The sequence below is a fragment of the Caretta caretta genome, chromosome 7, assembly GCF_965140235.1.
Source record: "Caretta caretta isolate rCarCar2 chromosome 7, rCarCar1.hap1, whole genome shotgun sequence".
Lineage (NCBI taxonomy): Eukaryota > Metazoa > Chordata > Testudines > Cheloniidae > Caretta > Caretta caretta.
This window is the reverse complement of record NC_134212.1, coordinates 76,830,166-76,846,026: the sequence shown is the minus strand read 5'-3', so window position 1 is coordinate 76,846,026 and position 15,861 is coordinate 76,830,166. Positions and strand designations below refer to the sequence as shown.

General features: G+C 44.5%; 1 protein-coding gene and 1 long non-coding RNA gene across 17 annotated transcripts in view; one reads left to right on the top strand and one right to left on the bottom strand.

Annotated features, from left to right (window-relative positions):
- LOC125639351 (uncharacterized) overlaps positions 1-5,249 on the bottom strand; it is a 70,826-nt gene extending 65,577 nt beyond the window's left edge. Inside the window, exon 1 of one of the 2 annotated variants that reach the window (XR_012669356.1) lies at positions 5,197-5,249. This is a non-coding gene — a long non-coding RNA (uncharacterized LOC125639351). Of the gene's footprint in view, positions 1-867; positions 962-5,196 lie in introns of those variants that run through there. The other variant, XR_007357469.2, reaches the window with a different exon arrangement.
- SLC16A9 (solute carrier family 16 member 9) overlaps positions 2,564-15,861 on the top strand; it is a 30,541-nt gene continuing 17,243 nt past the window's right edge. The window contains exons 1-6 of one of the 15 annotated variants that reach the window (XM_048856192.2): positions 2,566-2,781; positions 3,669-3,732; positions 4,365-4,489; positions 6,290-6,627; positions 10,169-10,234; positions 12,497-12,707. In XM_048856192.2, the coding sequence (XP_048712149.2) occupies positions 12,512-12,707 (196 nt within the window). In that variant the 5' untranslated portion in view covers positions 2,566-2,781; positions 3,669-3,732; positions 4,365-4,489; ... (1 more) ...; positions 10,169-10,234; positions 12,497-12,511. Of the gene's footprint in view, positions 2,782-3,059; positions 3,347-3,668; positions 3,733-4,360; positions 4,490-6,289; positions 6,628-10,168; positions 10,235-12,496; positions 12,708-15,861 lie in introns of those variants that run through there. The other 14 variants (XM_048856191.2, XM_048856188.2, XM_048856204.2 and 11 more) reach the window with 14 other exon arrangements.

Sequence of the window (15,861 nt, the reverse complement as noted above, 5' to 3'; positions counted from 1 at the left end):
AATGACTGAACCAATTTAGTTCATAATTGGCTGTTTTTGTAGAACTAAATCTAGGAAACAAATCAATCCAGGAAACAAAACAAGTTTTAAAAAAAACACATCAGTAGTTTTGAAATTATTACCATTCAATTTTTTTTCATGTATGCACACTAGAAGTTTGTTAGGTTTCTTGTTCTCCAAGCCATAAATTGACCAAAGAAATGAGACAGTCTCTGGCACTGGACCTTAACAGTTCCTGCTTGTGATGAGGTGTCTGCCCCATATTGGCCCATAAGGGGTTAATAGAGCCCTAAAGGGGCTGTGCAGGAGGCAACCAATTAGAGAGAGGTTGTGAGGAGCAGCCAATCAGAGCCACGCAGGCCCAGATGAGAAGGGCTGCAGGGTAGAGTAGCTTCAGTTGCTCCCTGGAGCTTGAGGAGAGAGGACTGGTTACCTGCCTTGCAGGAGGAAGAATACTAGCACCTTGGACAGAGCCATGCTGGGCAGGATCAGGGGCATGAAAGCAAGCCCATGGCTTACTGCTAAGACTTGCATGCTCAGGTTTGGAGATAAGGATGGATAAGGTACTGAGGCTGTGCGGAAATAGACCAGGGAAGTAGCCTGAGAGGTTGGAGGGGATGCAGCATCTACAGAGGCTGCTATCTAGAGGATCCCTGGCCTGGGAACTGGAGTAGTGGGTGGGCCTGGGACAACTTACCACTGAGGAAGTGGCTGGACTGCAGTAATGTTCCCCAGAAAGCAGGAGCACAGGGTGTGGCACAGCCTGAGGGCTGTGCTCTGAAGAGGATGCCACAGTCCTTGGAGTGCTGCGGGTCCAGGAGCAGAAGTGACAGCGGGTGAGAGATCACTGAGCATTAGCATACTAACCTGTGGAGCTGATCTGTAAGATGACCAACAGGAAGCACTAGTGTGGTGAGTTGCACCCTGTCACACTGCTCAATCTCCAGCAGATTTGAATGCTGGAGACACTGTGAAGCACTTTAACTTGATCTAAACTAAAAAGGCCTTTAAAAGTTCACTAACCCTTAAAAGTATTAACATGAGGAGCATGCCTTGATTGGAATACTTAACTACCCTGCTCTGAGGGTTTAGGAATTAATGAAATTTCCCTCTCTGAGTAAATTATTATTTTTTTTACAGTAGTGCCTGGAGGCTCTAGCCCAATTATGCTAGGAACTATAGAAACTGTATAAACAGAGGCATGGATGTTCACTTTGCCTAGGAGCATGGAACTGCATGCTAAAACCTAAACATACAAAGTATGGGGAGCAGAGCAAGTCAGTGCCTGCATAAGGAATTCAAAATGTCAGGGTGAGTGATCTGCAAGGGGAGATGCTGGGGAGGAGTAGCAGCAAGCTCCAGGCTGTGAATGAGAGTCCTGACAGATTGTGTATCTCTCTGCAGGGATAGCTACTCCTGGCCCTTGTCCAATCACCCCAGTTCTTACCTCTCCTTTGCCCAAACCCAGACACTGTGGAAGCCACTCCACATCTTCTGCATCCTGCTCTCTCCTCCACCCCCAGCAGCCACAAAGCTTTGCCTAGCCTGAGTGTGTGAAACAACTGACTAAAGAACTAGGCATGCACGCTATTTCCATTGAGGGGGGTGCAAACTTCTATTGCACCTCCTCTTCTCCCCCCCCCCATTCTGCTACCCCTGTGCAAACATAATCACAAAGAGATGGCCCTTGCCCTTAACAGTTTATAGTCTAAGACTAGAGACAAGTGGCCAGAACAAATGGATGAGCCAGCATGAGACATAATGAAACTGTTCTTGTCACCATGATAAGCAGTAGTCACAACCCGCCACTGCTATAACCAAAGTATTAGGGAAGATTTCTAAAAATTGTACTTATATCTTTGCTAACATAGGTTTAACTCTACCAGCGGATGGACCATTGCTTGGCACTTGCACTTTAAGCATGTAATCTTGCTCGAAGTGACGTGGTGATAAAAAGGAGGAGGCTACTAGCTGCCAATCTGCATTTAGGCACCCAACCATGCTAACTTTAGTGGAGCTGAACAGGAGCTCTGGGGAATGTTGAGAAAATTCCCTAGTGTAGACATGGCCTGACTGTGCAACAAAGCTGCACTGATGACGTTTAAAGAACCTCGCTAAGAGGCGACGGGGACGGGGGTGTCCTGATAATATGCTACCTATTTTCCTGATAATAGGGGGAGGTCTGGTCACCCTCCCAGAAGCCTCTACCCCCCTCCCCAGAGAAGCGGGGGTTGCGTGGTGGCTGTTGCGTTGAAACAATTCAAGACTTTCACGATGCCTCAAGCTTCGCTGCTGGCTGAGTTCAGGGGAGGCCCTTGCCCACCTGTGAGGCGCGGGGGCTGGGGGAGGCAAAACCCGGTGAGCGGGCTCGAGCCACCCTGTGGCGTCTCCTGGGGGGTGGCAGCGCTTAGCGCTGCGGGGCAGAGGGACACGGCGGGCAGGCAGGGAGCAGCTGAGGCGCGCCCAGGGAGGGCGCACCCCGCCGGAGCGCTCAGCCCGGCACAGGGCTCTCTCTCCGGCCGCTCTCCGCGCCCCGGGGCGGGCGGCGGCGGCTGCTGCAGCGCCCCTACCGCCCGCCTCCGCCTTCTTCCTTAGTTCCAACCGGTTCGGACCAGCCCGGCTGTCCGGCCCCGCGCGGAGCAGCGGCCCCTGCCCGGAACGCGCAGGGGCAGCCGCTCGCCCAAAACCATAAATAGGCGGCGGCTGCCCCGCTGTCAGCAGCCAGTGCCGGGCTGTGCCGCGTCCCCGGTGCGCTGCCGGCTGCACCCGGGGGGACCGCAGGTAACGCGGGCGGGGCCGGTGCCCGGGGGCGGGGGAGCGGCGATGGCGGCATCGCCGCTGTCCTAGTGCCCGGGGCTTGCAGAGCCTCGCTGAGGGGCGTGCGGCGGGAGCCTCGCGGCGCTACCGGGCAGCTCCCGGGGCAGGGGGTAGCGGGCCCGCTCCGCGAGCCCCTGCCGCGCGCCCCGGCTCGGGGCCGCACCCCCCGTCCGAGCGCGCGCCAACCCCTGCCTCGGAGCCAGCCGGGACCAGCTGCAGCACCCCCGGCCCTCCCTCCATCCCCCCCAGGCCGGCCGCAGAGATGCCCTGTCCGCCCGGGCGTGCGGGGCGCTTCCCAGGCGAGCCCTGCCGCCTGACCCCGCGTTGTATTGCACGGGGCAAGGGGTGGCTGAAAGCGGCCGCCCCGTGCTCGGCTCCTCTCGGGGAGCGTGTGGGTGTCCGAGCCGGGCGTGCACTAGCAGCAGTGCTGCTGTGTGACCGACGAGAGAGAGAGAGAGAGAGAGGCGAAACTCCGGGTGCCCCCGAGTTTGGGGGGGTTGAAATGAGGCCGTTACAGCGCTTTTTTGAGGTAGTGTTTTGGATTTGTTAAATGCAGTCATAAGGAGTCTGTCTTTGCACAGTTGACTGGGTGTAAACTTCTCTTCTATTGGCTTTTACTAGCCTAATCTGAGGGGCTTTTGTGCAGTAAAAGTGTGCCCTAAATAGGGAAAGCGCTAGTCACTAATGGTTAGAAGAAGGAACTTGGATTCAGGACTCCTCGATTCAGTTGCTGGTTCTGCCCCCAGCTTGCTGTTGGACTTTGGATAAAGCGTTTTCTAGCATAGTGCCTCAGTTTACCCCACTTATAGGACTGACGTTTCTGATATGTTTTTATAATGTCTTGCATTTAGTGCACAGAGGCCAGCCGGCTCCAGGCCCTACTGCAATTGAGATTTTCCATAATTTGTTATAAAAGTAAGTTTAATTCTTCCCTTGCATGGGGTGTTATTAGGCTTCATTAAAGTTTCTGAAGCATTGTTAAGTCTTCTGATGCAAGAAGCTACAAAAGTGTGGACTATTATTTTATATATTTTCTTATTTCTAGGTAGCACATTGGTACAGTAATAATAGCATGGTATTTTTACTGTTCACTGACGTATTACTGCTGTAAATCAGTGTGATAAAGAATTTGTACTGGTGTTAGATTTGGAGTAATGTGTTTGGCAATTTCATAATTGCTTCTGCTTGGTTAATGAACGATAGCTGAAAACTGGAAGCATTATGTTTTACAAAGCTTGTGCAGCAAAAAATCCAGTTCATTTCAATATCTCTCAACACTCTGTGTGGGGGAACCAAGAGCGTCTTGTGTCTAGTTTCTGTTTATCGTTGAATGGGACAGACTGAACTGAACAACAACAATTTTCTTCCAAGATGTCACACTAGGGATGTAACATCCCTAACACGTAGACAAGAAGAATCTGGGAACTAAGCAATCTGAGGGGAGACTTGCTTATTAATGATCTCTAGGTGTGTGTCTCTTTGTGCAAACAGTTATCCAAAACTGGATTTGGGTAGGTCATATAATTTTTGTTCTCTGTACCAGCAAGGAAGAAGATCATGAGAATTGGTGGTTATAAAACATTGCATCAATTCATAGAAAAGGAAACGGACAGATACCTGTGCACTTGTTGAGAGAACTGACAACAGAAGGAGCAGATATGGATTCTGATATGTAAGGCTACAGCTGTCACCTTTTGACCTTTGCAACTGACATCTACTATTAAAGGAAGTTGAGGGACCATACTTAATACATATGGTTTCAAAAATTATTTTTAATAGTAGCCTATTTCTGACTGTTAGTTACTTTCACCTGTTTGTGGAGTGATCAGAATTTGAAAATGGTTATAATTGGTTATACTTAGTAGACTGATGTATCGGAGGTCAGCTCATCTAAGAACATGTTGATGAAGTTTGTGCAAGAAAATTATTATATGGTAATTGGAGTAAAAATCGTTGATTCATTTGATGATAATTTTCTTTTACAGAAAAATGTAGAGGAAGAAAATATTTACTTGAACATCAGAGCTTACTTATCAAAGAGAAAGCCAAGAGAGAGTGGAGGGGGTAAAAGTGAAATTTATGGAAGTTTAAATATAAAAATTGTAAGCTGAAGTGAAGATAGAAAGTGCATATGAGGAACTTTAGAGTAAAAACTACAAAAATGTTGTAATTAAGGAATAATTAGAAATTCAGAGTTATAATAAAACTTCAGAGAAACCTCTACCATTTGAAAGTATGAAAATATAACTAAGGTACTCATATTCTCTTAACTCCATACCAATGCCCTGTGAACATGGAATGACTTAGCCTTGGTATACACTGATGGTGGGGAATCGATCTAAGTTATGCAACATCAGCTAAGTACTTAGATCCGCTTACCGTGGTGTCTTTACCGCGGTGAGTTGACTGCTGCCGCTCTCTGGTCGACTCTGCCTGCGCCTTTTGTGGCGCTGGAGTACAGCAGGCAATGGGAGAGCACTCGGGGATCGATTTATCGCGTCTAGACTAGATGCGATAAATCCCCACTGGATCGATCGCTGCCCGCCAATCCGGCAGGTAGTGAAGACATATCCTTAGTTTTAATCATGCACTTGTTATGCTGACCTCTGCTTACTTTGCAGCCATATGTTGTCAACAGAAAAAAATATACTTTACAAATTCGTAGCTAGACAAATAGTAAATTGAAAGCAATTATTCCCTTCTCTTCATTAAGATGCTATGTTCCACATACAGGCATCCTTGTGCATATATTAGGTACGTTAACTCTAAGTACGTTTATTAGGCCCAGTTCATTCATATATATTTATATAGATAAAAGCACTGGATTAAATGAAGTTCGAGTTGTGATGAAGCAAATTACAAAGCCAGTCCTCTGTGGTGCACATTTTCAATATTACACTTTAAACCTCTGCAAACTTGGTTTTGTCTCCAAATGTAAGATATCACAACAGCAAACTATAGATTTCATAAAGCTTTTATGAAACATTTTCTTCTTTGGGTCTCCTGTGGCTGTTAAAATTTATGATTACGGGGTTAATATTTTACATAATGGGAAATTCTAACGCTAATTCCGCTAAATGTAAAGTTTAAGATACACAGTTAAAGTACTTAAACTACTGTATTTCCATACTTTAAGTGATTGGATTTCTTTTAAATTTACCCTTAACACTGATATATATATTTTTAAGTTTCTAATGGCTTTTTGATGATTGCAGTGTTCTTGTAAGGTTGCTTTTGCCCTTAAATTACTGAGATGTATTCCTAACATTAATTCAATTTTTAAAAATTGAATTAATCTATAATTTTTTGTGTGTATATTACACACATTTAAAAAAATGCTTTTATACCTTGGGAGACAAGGAGCAAGATAGCCTACTAGGTCCTAACATCTGCAGAAGACTGATATTCAGGCAGCCAGGGAACCAGGGAATCCTCTGGAGCTTAATTTTGTGTGGTCTTTTTTGCTTCCCAGCCAGGCTTCATGACTTGGCTCCCCAGCATATCACTACTCAAACAGACTCCATACTTTGACTCTTATATTGATGCTCTGCAGATCTGCTTATTCTGTCTGCTGAAACAATGGGCCTGATGCAAACTCTACGAATGCTTCAGCAGCTGCTGCAAACTTAAAAAAAACCCAGCAGGAAGACAAGTCTAGAACTGCTGTGGAAATCAAGATAGGGAATGAATAACTCCAAGGAAGCTGACTAGGGAGCCAGAATGACTGCAGGAGCTGCCAGTGTTTGGTGATTCCTGCAGAACTTGGAAACACTTCAGGTGCTCTGAGCTGATGATAAGGGAGAAGCCAAGGTGAGTTTAGGAGCTCTATAGGTCTAAAGGAGTCACTAGGGAAATAGAAAAGGAGGACTTGTGGCACTTTAGAGATAAACAAATTTATTTGAGCATAAGCTTTTGTGAGCTACAGCTCACTTCATCGGATGCATTCAGTGGAAAATACAGTGGGGAGATGTGTATATACACAGAGAACATGAAACAATGGGTGTTAACCATACACACTGTATGGAGAGTGATCAGGTAAGGTGAGCTATTACCAACAGGAGAGCTGGGGAGGGGGACAACCTTTTGTAGTGATAATCAAGGTGGGCCATTTCCAGCAGTTGACAAGAACATCTGAGGAACTGTGTGTGTGTGTGGGGGGGGGGGGGGGAAGGGGTGTGTGTGAAATAGTTTTACTTTGTGTAATGACCCATCCACTCCCAGTCTCTATTCAAGCCTAAGTTAATTGTATCCAGTTTGCAAATTAATTCCAATTCAGCAGTCTCTCATTGGAGTCTGTTTTTTGAAGTTTTTTTTGTTGAAGAATTGCCACTTTTAGGTCTTTAATTGAGTGACTAAAGAGAGTGAAGTGTTCTCTGACTGGTTTTTGAATGTTATACTTCTTGACGTCTGATTTGTGTCCATTTATTCTTTCACATAGAGACTGTCCAGTTTGACCAGTGTACATGGCGAGGGGCATTGCTGGCACATGATGGCATATATCACATTGGTAGATGTGTAGGTGAATGAGCCTCTGATAGTGTGGCTGATGTGATTAGGCCCTATGATGGTGTCCCTTGAATAGATATGTGGACACAGTAGGCAACTGACTTTGTTGCAAGGATAGGTTCCTGGGTTAGTGTTTTTGTTGTGTGGTTGCTGGTGAGTATTTGCTTCAGGTTGGGGGGTTGTCTGTAAGCGAGTACTGGCCCGTCTCCCAAGATCTGTGAGAGTGATGGGTCGTCCTTCAGGATAGGTTGTAGATCCTTGATGATGCGTTGGAGAGATTTTAGTTGGGGACTGAAGGTGATGGCTAGTGGCGTTCTGTTATTCCTCAGATGTTCTTGTCAACTGCTGGAAATGGCCCACCTTGATTATCACTACAAAAGGTCCCCGTCTTCCCCCACGCTCTCCTGCTGGTAATAGCTCACCTTACCTGATCACTCTTGTTACAGTGTGTATGGTAACACCCATTGTTTCATGTTCTCTGTGTATATACATCTCCCCACTGTATTTTCCACTGAATGCATCCGATGAAGTGAACTGTAGCTCACAAAAGCTTATGCTCAAATAAATTTGTTCGTCTCTAAGGTGCCACAACTCCTATTCTTGTCAATGGGACTTTATTTCTTCAAGGAAGAGTGAAGGGAACCTTTGCTGGCTTATGTAATGGGGGTTTCTCGTGGTAGCACTGATGGCAGGAGTAGGTATCGGAGGAGACTGAACTAAGAATGAAAATTCCATTGTTGCCTGTCCCCATCTATACAGTGTGATGACTGGAGAAGATGCTAGCAACTGGTAATTGAGGTAAAGCTCTGGCTGTCAGTGGCTGGGGTGTATTGGGTAAGAGTGCAGCTTGTGAGAAGGGCAAGGAAGAGTAATCACTGACAAACTTTCCGCTAATATGTTTAGACTTTGAAGGCTGTTTCCTTTTTTCAAGGAAAAGGACCAAAGACTTAATTTTAAAAAATAGGTGTCTTTGTGTCATTTGCAAAAAGAAAAGGAGTACTTGTGGCACCTTAGAGTCTAAGGTGCCACAAGTACTCCTTTTCTTTTTGCAAATACAGACTAACACGGCTGCTACTCTGAAATTTGTGTCATTTGGCATTCATTAAAAGTCATCTAGAGTCCAACGAAACATTCTGATTCCAATTCAACCATGAGTAACTTCTCAAGTATGGCTGCACACTCTTAAAGTTAGTCCTGTGCTCTTGATCTCAGCAAGACCTTTCAAATAAACTACATTTCAAGTTTCTTGAACAAGCTGTTTTTTAAAGTTTGGCAGTTTCTTCTAACATCTATTTTTTTTTCATAAGTTCCCTATCTCAAAAATAGTGTATCCAGATTACCTCAGATCAGATACCAAAAATATCTGTTGCTTAGACAACACAAAATTTTAAGTAGAAATGACTCAAGTATTTTAGGATGAGTACAAAATCAGGCTTATCAATGGAGATTTTCAGCTTGTGACGATGGCATAATAAAGTTTGCTAGAGGCTTTGATTGTGCTTGGTAAAAATAGTAAATCAACATAATATCTTTGTTTTATTTAGTAAAGAAAATCTGATATGTGAATGGAACTATTATGTAAATGATAAGATGTTCGCTATCACTGATCTCAGTTTAAGTGCAATGTAAAAGGTATGTTTAGGAAAGAGAATAATGTGCCTATATTAAGTAGCTTTAATTTCAATTACCAAAAAAAAAAAAAAAAAAAGGCAAAAGATATCTTCACTGTGCAAAGTAAGTGCTGCCAAATTGTCAGCTGGTATAAATTGGCATAGTTGCATTAAAGTCACTGGAGTTATGCAGATTTACTCCAGCTGAATACCTAATCCAGGTTTTTAATCCTTTTCTCCCCCCCCCCCCCCCCGCCTTTTTTCAATTAGAGCATGACAAAACACTTATGACCAAGACATTTTTTTTTCTTTAATGTCTGGAACAAGAACTGATTTAAACAATTTTTGCTGAGCCTGTATGCCAAGTTTCTGAGCTTCAACACAATAGAAATTAAAGGCTTGACGCCACAGCTAAAACGTAGAGAAAAATATTCATTGTAGAAAAATATTGTTTGTGGTATGGGTTGTTAGCGAACAAAGCAGAATAGATATTTTAACCATATTTTTAAGTGCACTTCTAGTTTTAGTTTTCTGAGCACTTCCCTGTTTTGTGTCTGCAAAGCATCCTTTCTTGAAAATATTGCAATATGCACCACTTGCTGTTTATGTTGAGCACAAAAATGCAAATCATGGATGGTATTTTAATACAAGAGGATTTCTACAAACCCTTCAGTAGTTGTGTGTGTAATCTTTTGCAGAAATGAGAAGGTCCCATTTTATATAATTTGAAGGGTTCTGACGACAGAAAATGTGTATATTTTTAAATGCTGTTGATCAAAACTGCATTGTCTTAGATTATATGATGATGCATTTGCATTCAAATAATATAGAGTTGATAGCGGCTAACTTATCAAGAGAAACTTACTAACAAGAAATTATGAGAGAAACTTAATACAAGGAAACAAAGTAGTTGATTTATAACTGATAGTAATATATTCTTAAGACAGTCTGTCCTCTTATAACCCTGTAAATCATTCCCAAAGAGCCCTAGAGGGTCAAAGTTTGTTTTATGTTTGTTGGCCTGTATTTTTGCTCTTCTTGGGTCCAAGGTTGCTGTCAGCCCCTAATTGATCAAGAGAGGGCCAGTGTTTCTCCACTCTAAGTTTTGAAGTTCCTATTAGTGTTTTTTAAAAAAAAAGCATCAAGCCTTCAGACTTTCATGTTTGTTTTACTATGCTAGCTATTGGCTGTGTGTGCGGAAGAACTTTTTTTTTTATCGAATATTTTCCCCACAGGTAGAATTACCCAGTGGAACTAGAGTTATATATTCTAGAAGGTTGAAAGAGTCTAGATCATCTTCTGTAAGTAGTGTACTACTTAAATCAATTGCATCTCTAGTCCCACCATTTTCCATGTCTCAGTAATGAATATTTGTAAAAATAATGACTTTTCTCTTGGAGCTTTCCATAATGTATTTCTTAATTGAATTTTCACTTGAAGTATGTAATTCTTAGCATTTAAATTTTCTTTTTTTTTTTAAATTATTTTTGTAAAATATCTTTGAATTTTAATGGAGAAGAAAAAGTATACATTCTCCATGTTGCTTGATTTGCAGGCATGCTCTAAATTTCTTCTCTGCTGCTGTTTTTGTTTCTTACTTGACTAGAACACTATCACAGCAACCTTCTTCCCAGTGATTTAAACTTAATACCTAGTTCTACTTAGACAATGTGTACATAGATCTGAAAGCACTTTACAAAGGAGGTCAGTATCATTATGACCATTTTACAATGGGAAAACTGAGGCACAGAGTGGTGAAGTGACTTGCCCAAGGTCACACATGGAAGGATTAGAACCTAGGCTTCCTGCATACCAGTCCCAGGCACTACCTACTGGGACACATTACTTCTCCTAGTCACCTCTGTAGTGATTTATCTAGTCACTCTTCATGACTCTAAAATAGCTTAGCCTGGAAACTCCGAATTTTATACTTGTTGGCCTAGGGGAGGATGGATTGTGCTTTTGGTCAGCTGTGGGCAATCAGTTACTAAAAGGAGTTTTCCTACATTAGGAATCTTGCAGGGCTGCTAAACGTATAGCTAGCTGTTCTGGAGTTCAGGAAGCCGACACAAGTCAGATGTACCCTTCCCAAAATACTCATTAGTGATGTGCATCTTAAGACCTCTGCATAGTGTGGCAGCTCTGAGGGAGGTCTTAGGAAACTTATATTCAATCGTGATCAAGTTTTTTCCGGTGCATATAGCATTTATATGCAATTTAGGAAACTTACACCTGCTGGTTGTGAGACTCCCAAAGCACATAAAAGGAATAAAGTTAAGGGGGTGGTTTTGATGGTTCCAGTGCTGTAGATGTCATTTCGACTGCAGGAATGAGCAGAGGGTTGTTTCCAGTTCTACTATTACTTTTGCCCCAAATACGGAATATCCCTCCCACACAATTACACCTCCTGAGGTCTAGGGTGGGCAAGATTCAGTCTGGGGCTGCATGACCCGTTTTATATACGTAGGTATCGTTAGTGTCTGATGCTTCGTGGTGTTGCATGGGTTAAAAAGTGAACCCCATGCCACTGGAAAGTGAAATTATCCCACTTTCCATAAGGGCCGAGTACTCCTTTCTAGCCCCAAAATGTTAGATTCAAATCTGTGACACTTTTTAAAAATTATTTTCAGAAAGCTAGTTTGTTTTTGGAACAGTTCTATCTTTATTAATTTTTTCCTCCTCCTGAGCCCTGTACAATTGGATTTATGGTAACTAAGGCACCACCAGTTTGAAGAATAATTAAAAAAAAAAAAGTGATGTATGTATATAATGTATGGCTTATCACTGACATCTCGTGTATTATTACATCTTGTGCATGTTTTATAAGAAATGCCAAGGAGTGTTTGAAGCTTGATCAGCACCAGGGGCTAGGGCTGCATGGCTGGAGCCCGGGGCCAGTGCCTGCCACCACACAGCCAGAACTGGGGGGCAGAGGCCGAATGAAGCTCTGCGGCCAAAGCTGGGGGTCAGCACCTGCTGCCCTGTGGCCAAACCCAGGAATTAGCACCCAAAGCCCCACGCTTGGAGCCCTGTGGCTGGGGCCGGGGGTCGGTCCCTGTGGCCAGCACCTGCTACTGTATGGCTGGAGCCCTGGGAGCCAGCACCTGCTGCCATGCAGCTGGACCTAGGGGCTGGAGGCTGAAGCTCCATAGCTGGAGTCCAGGGCTGCATGGCTAGAGCCGACAGGAGGGAAGGGGCACGGGTCAACACCCGCTGCCCCACAGTTGGACCCCGGGGCTGCAAGTTCAGGTTCCTGAAGTCCCAGGTTCCTGAAGTTCCTACTGGAGCCTGCCATCCAAACCCCCTCCCCCCAACGTGGGTCAAGAACTCCCCTCGCTCCTGCAGTGTTATGTCCCACCTCTCTCCAGAGGTGGTGCATCCAGGAGCAACAAGGAGGGAGTGGGAGGAGCCTATGTTTTGTCCCTCCCCATCACTGCCCAGGAGGCTGTAGTGGCTGCACGAAAAGCCCCTGGTGGCTACAAAAAGCCACAGTGGCCGCATTTGAGAAATGGACTAGTTCATATTTTCTATTGTATGTGTTGTTTGTTCTCTGCTTTGTACAGAGCCGGCACTAGAAAATGGTATTGCTGAAGTCGCCAGATGGTGGATGGGGCTGGGTGATTGTCCTTGTTTCCTTCTTTACTCAGTTCTTCTGTTATGGGTCTCCATTAGCAGTTGGAGTCTTGTATCTAGAATGGCTGGATACTTTTGGAGAGGGGAAAGGAAAGACTGCTTGGATTGGATCCCTTGCAAGTGGAGTTGGATTACTTGCCAGTAAGTCTCAAAGCAATATATATTTGTAAATTACATGCTTTCTTCATATTTTAATAGCTGTTAAATCTATTTATGCTTTTAAAATGCACTAAATGATTAATTTAAGAATGGGAATCTAGAAAGAACTTCCATACTGTATTTTGCCTTAATCCAAGGTGGTTAATGGCATTCATGGCATGTTACATGGCATAACTACATTTTTGCATTTTACTTTTTTAATGCACAACAAAGTACAATGTCAGTTTAACAAAGAGCAACTTGCCACTAAGTATGTTGTTGTCCTAAGGATAAACCCAAAATAACTTACTTTAACAAACTAAAAATAGCTGAGAGAAATTGCTTCTGTGAATCCTAATTTATACTGTGAACAAAAAATAAGAGCTTGGGGGGAGCACAGATCTTTCATTATTATTATTTTGCTGTTGTTTTGCTGAAAGGAGAACAAATAACCATTATCTTGATTTGTTGGATCACAAGGAGAGAGCAATTAAGGAACTAGTTAGTCATTTTTCTAGCTTGAGATGTGGAACTGACAGCTCCGCTTTCTTTACTCAAGGAAAAACTCCCACTGAAGTTGGGAAAGGCATATATAAATGACTGAAGTAACTTCAGTAATGTGGAGTCTTTCTTCAATAAGGAGCTCATCATTCCAAGAGGAACAGCTGGATCTTGTGTGATAGAATATTTCCTGGGATGTCTATAGGTGAAATAACAGTGCTGCTGTATGACTTTAATACTGAACACCCCTTATAGAGCTGTGTAACATTTGCTAGTTTTCACTATCCAAAGATTCATACATAGAAACTGAAATTTTTGCACACTATATCCAAGGCAAATCTTCATTATTTCCATCAGCAGATTCCACTTCATGAAAACCGTCATATCTGTCTGTGACAGCAAAACTCTGAGCAAAGCCTCCTTTGCAAGAAAGAAGGAAGAAATCAGTTCTGTAACCAAGTGTGATTATTTGTGATAAGGGTCTTGTACTTTCAGGGCTAGATTCATAAGTGGGATGTAGGCATTGCAATGCTTGATGTTATGGCTAACTTGTATTGGGTTAGGTACCCTGCTCCTAACACCAAGTTAGGTGCCAAAGCGCCCCATACAGTGCCTGGGAAGAGTTAGACCCTTAAAAAAGGGATGAATAGAAGCCAGCATGCTGAGTGGGGAGCTGCCTAAACTAGCTAGAAAGAGAGGCTGAGGAGAAGTGTGGCCTAAATCTGGGTCAGAGGGAGGTACTTCTCTCTACTTGGGATTCACAGCCATGAACCCTCTCCAGAAGTGAGGGACTGGCCTGGCTTATGTTCTTTGTGTAGAGAGGAGGAGTAAGTGGCAGTGCTACCAATCTCTTCTCTTCTCCTCTCTCCCCGCTCCAACCCAGAAGAGTGCCCTTATAACTGGTCTATACAATATTATGGGGAAGGTCTCATGCAACCTCTCCTGGTGTTGAAGCTGGTCCACTTTGTATAATAATTAAATATTCTTGGGGCCAGAGAGAGAGATGGTGAGTGACTCTATAGCTCAGTGACTAGGCACTCACCGAGGTGGGGGAAGACCTAGATTTGAATCTCTGTTCCACATCAGGCACATAGGGATTTGAACCCCAGTATCCCACCCCCTGAGTGAGTGCTCTAACCTTCTGGACTGCTGGGTAAAAGAGGGCTCCCCTACCTCCCCATCTTTCATGTTAAGTGTGCTCTGAACATGCCTACTGGATCCAGCCCTGCAGGCAAGCTAATCAGGGCAGGGGAGACCCCTAACTTGTGAATCCTGCTGTGGTTTAGGCATGAGTTAAGTGCTGAGTTACTCAGCACTGTCAGGATTTAGGTGTCTCAGTAGCAAAAATTTAGGCTCCTATGGGACTTTACCAGTGGAAGCTTCAAGTGCTTCCAGGCTTAGGTGGCAGCTGATCAGTGGTTTTGTGAATGCCATTGGTGCTTAAATATTGTCCTTAGGTGTGTTCAGCACCTCCCTGGGAGCTGCTCAGTGTGTTGAAGGATTGAGGCCTAAATGAAACTTGTGTGAGGGGAGTAAATGAGAGAGATGTTCTTTCTACCTTTACCTCTGTGACCAAAGCTCCTTGACTCACTACCACCATCAGCCAAACCCTCCTCTGTGAGAAAAGCCCCAACTTCCTTTTACATCTGTCTAATCCTTCTCTCATTTCCTGCCAGCTACTAAACCAGGGGTGGGCAAACTTTTTGACCCAAGGGCCACATCTGGGTATGGAAACTGTATGGTGGGCCATGAATGCTCACGAAATTGGGGGTTGGGGTGTGGGAGGGGTGAGGACTCCGACTGGAGGTGTGGGCTCTGGGATAGGGCCAGAAATGAGGAGTTCAGGGTGTGGGAGGAGGTTGGGATGCAGGCTCTGGGTGGGGATGAGGGGTTGGGGGTGCAGGAGCGTGGGAGGGGGATCAGGGTTGGGGCCCAGGAGCTGGCCAGGGGTGCAGGCTCCAGGTGGCACTTACCTCAAGCAGCTCCCAGAAGCAGCAGCATGTCCTCCCTCCTGCTCCTATGTGGAGGCACGGCCAGGTAGCTCTTCATGCTGCCCCGTCTGCAGGTGCCACCTCTGCAGCTCCCATTGGTCACAGTTCCCAGCCAATGGGGGCTGCGGAGGCAGTGCTTGGGATGGAGCAGCATGTGGAGCCACCTGGCTGCCCCTATGTGTAGGAACTGGAGGTGGGACATACTACTGCTTCCAGGAGCTGTGTGGAGCGGGGCAAGCCCCTGACCCCACTCCCTAACTGGAGCACCGGAGCAGGGAAAGCCCTGGAGCCTGCCCCACAACGGGAGCTCAAGGGCCAGATTAAAATGTCTGAAGAGCTGGATGCAGCCCCTGAGCCGTAGTTTGCCCACCTTTGTACTAAACCCTTTGACTCCCTCTACCTTGGTACGAAACAAATCAGCAGTACTACATTTTACAGAGTCTCGAAATTTCTGTGACATCATAAAATAAATGGGAAAGAGATCTTGTAATGCACTTTACCATTGAATAATCTAGTACTCTTAACTTTTTTTTAACAGAATTAAAACACCAAACCCCTGTTTATCAGTATTTTGAGTGTGTTTACTCTTTTCAGAGCAGGATGAGAACGCTGCCTGCTTAATGGCCCTTCTTATATTTTATACTTTGAACATATAGTAATAGCTT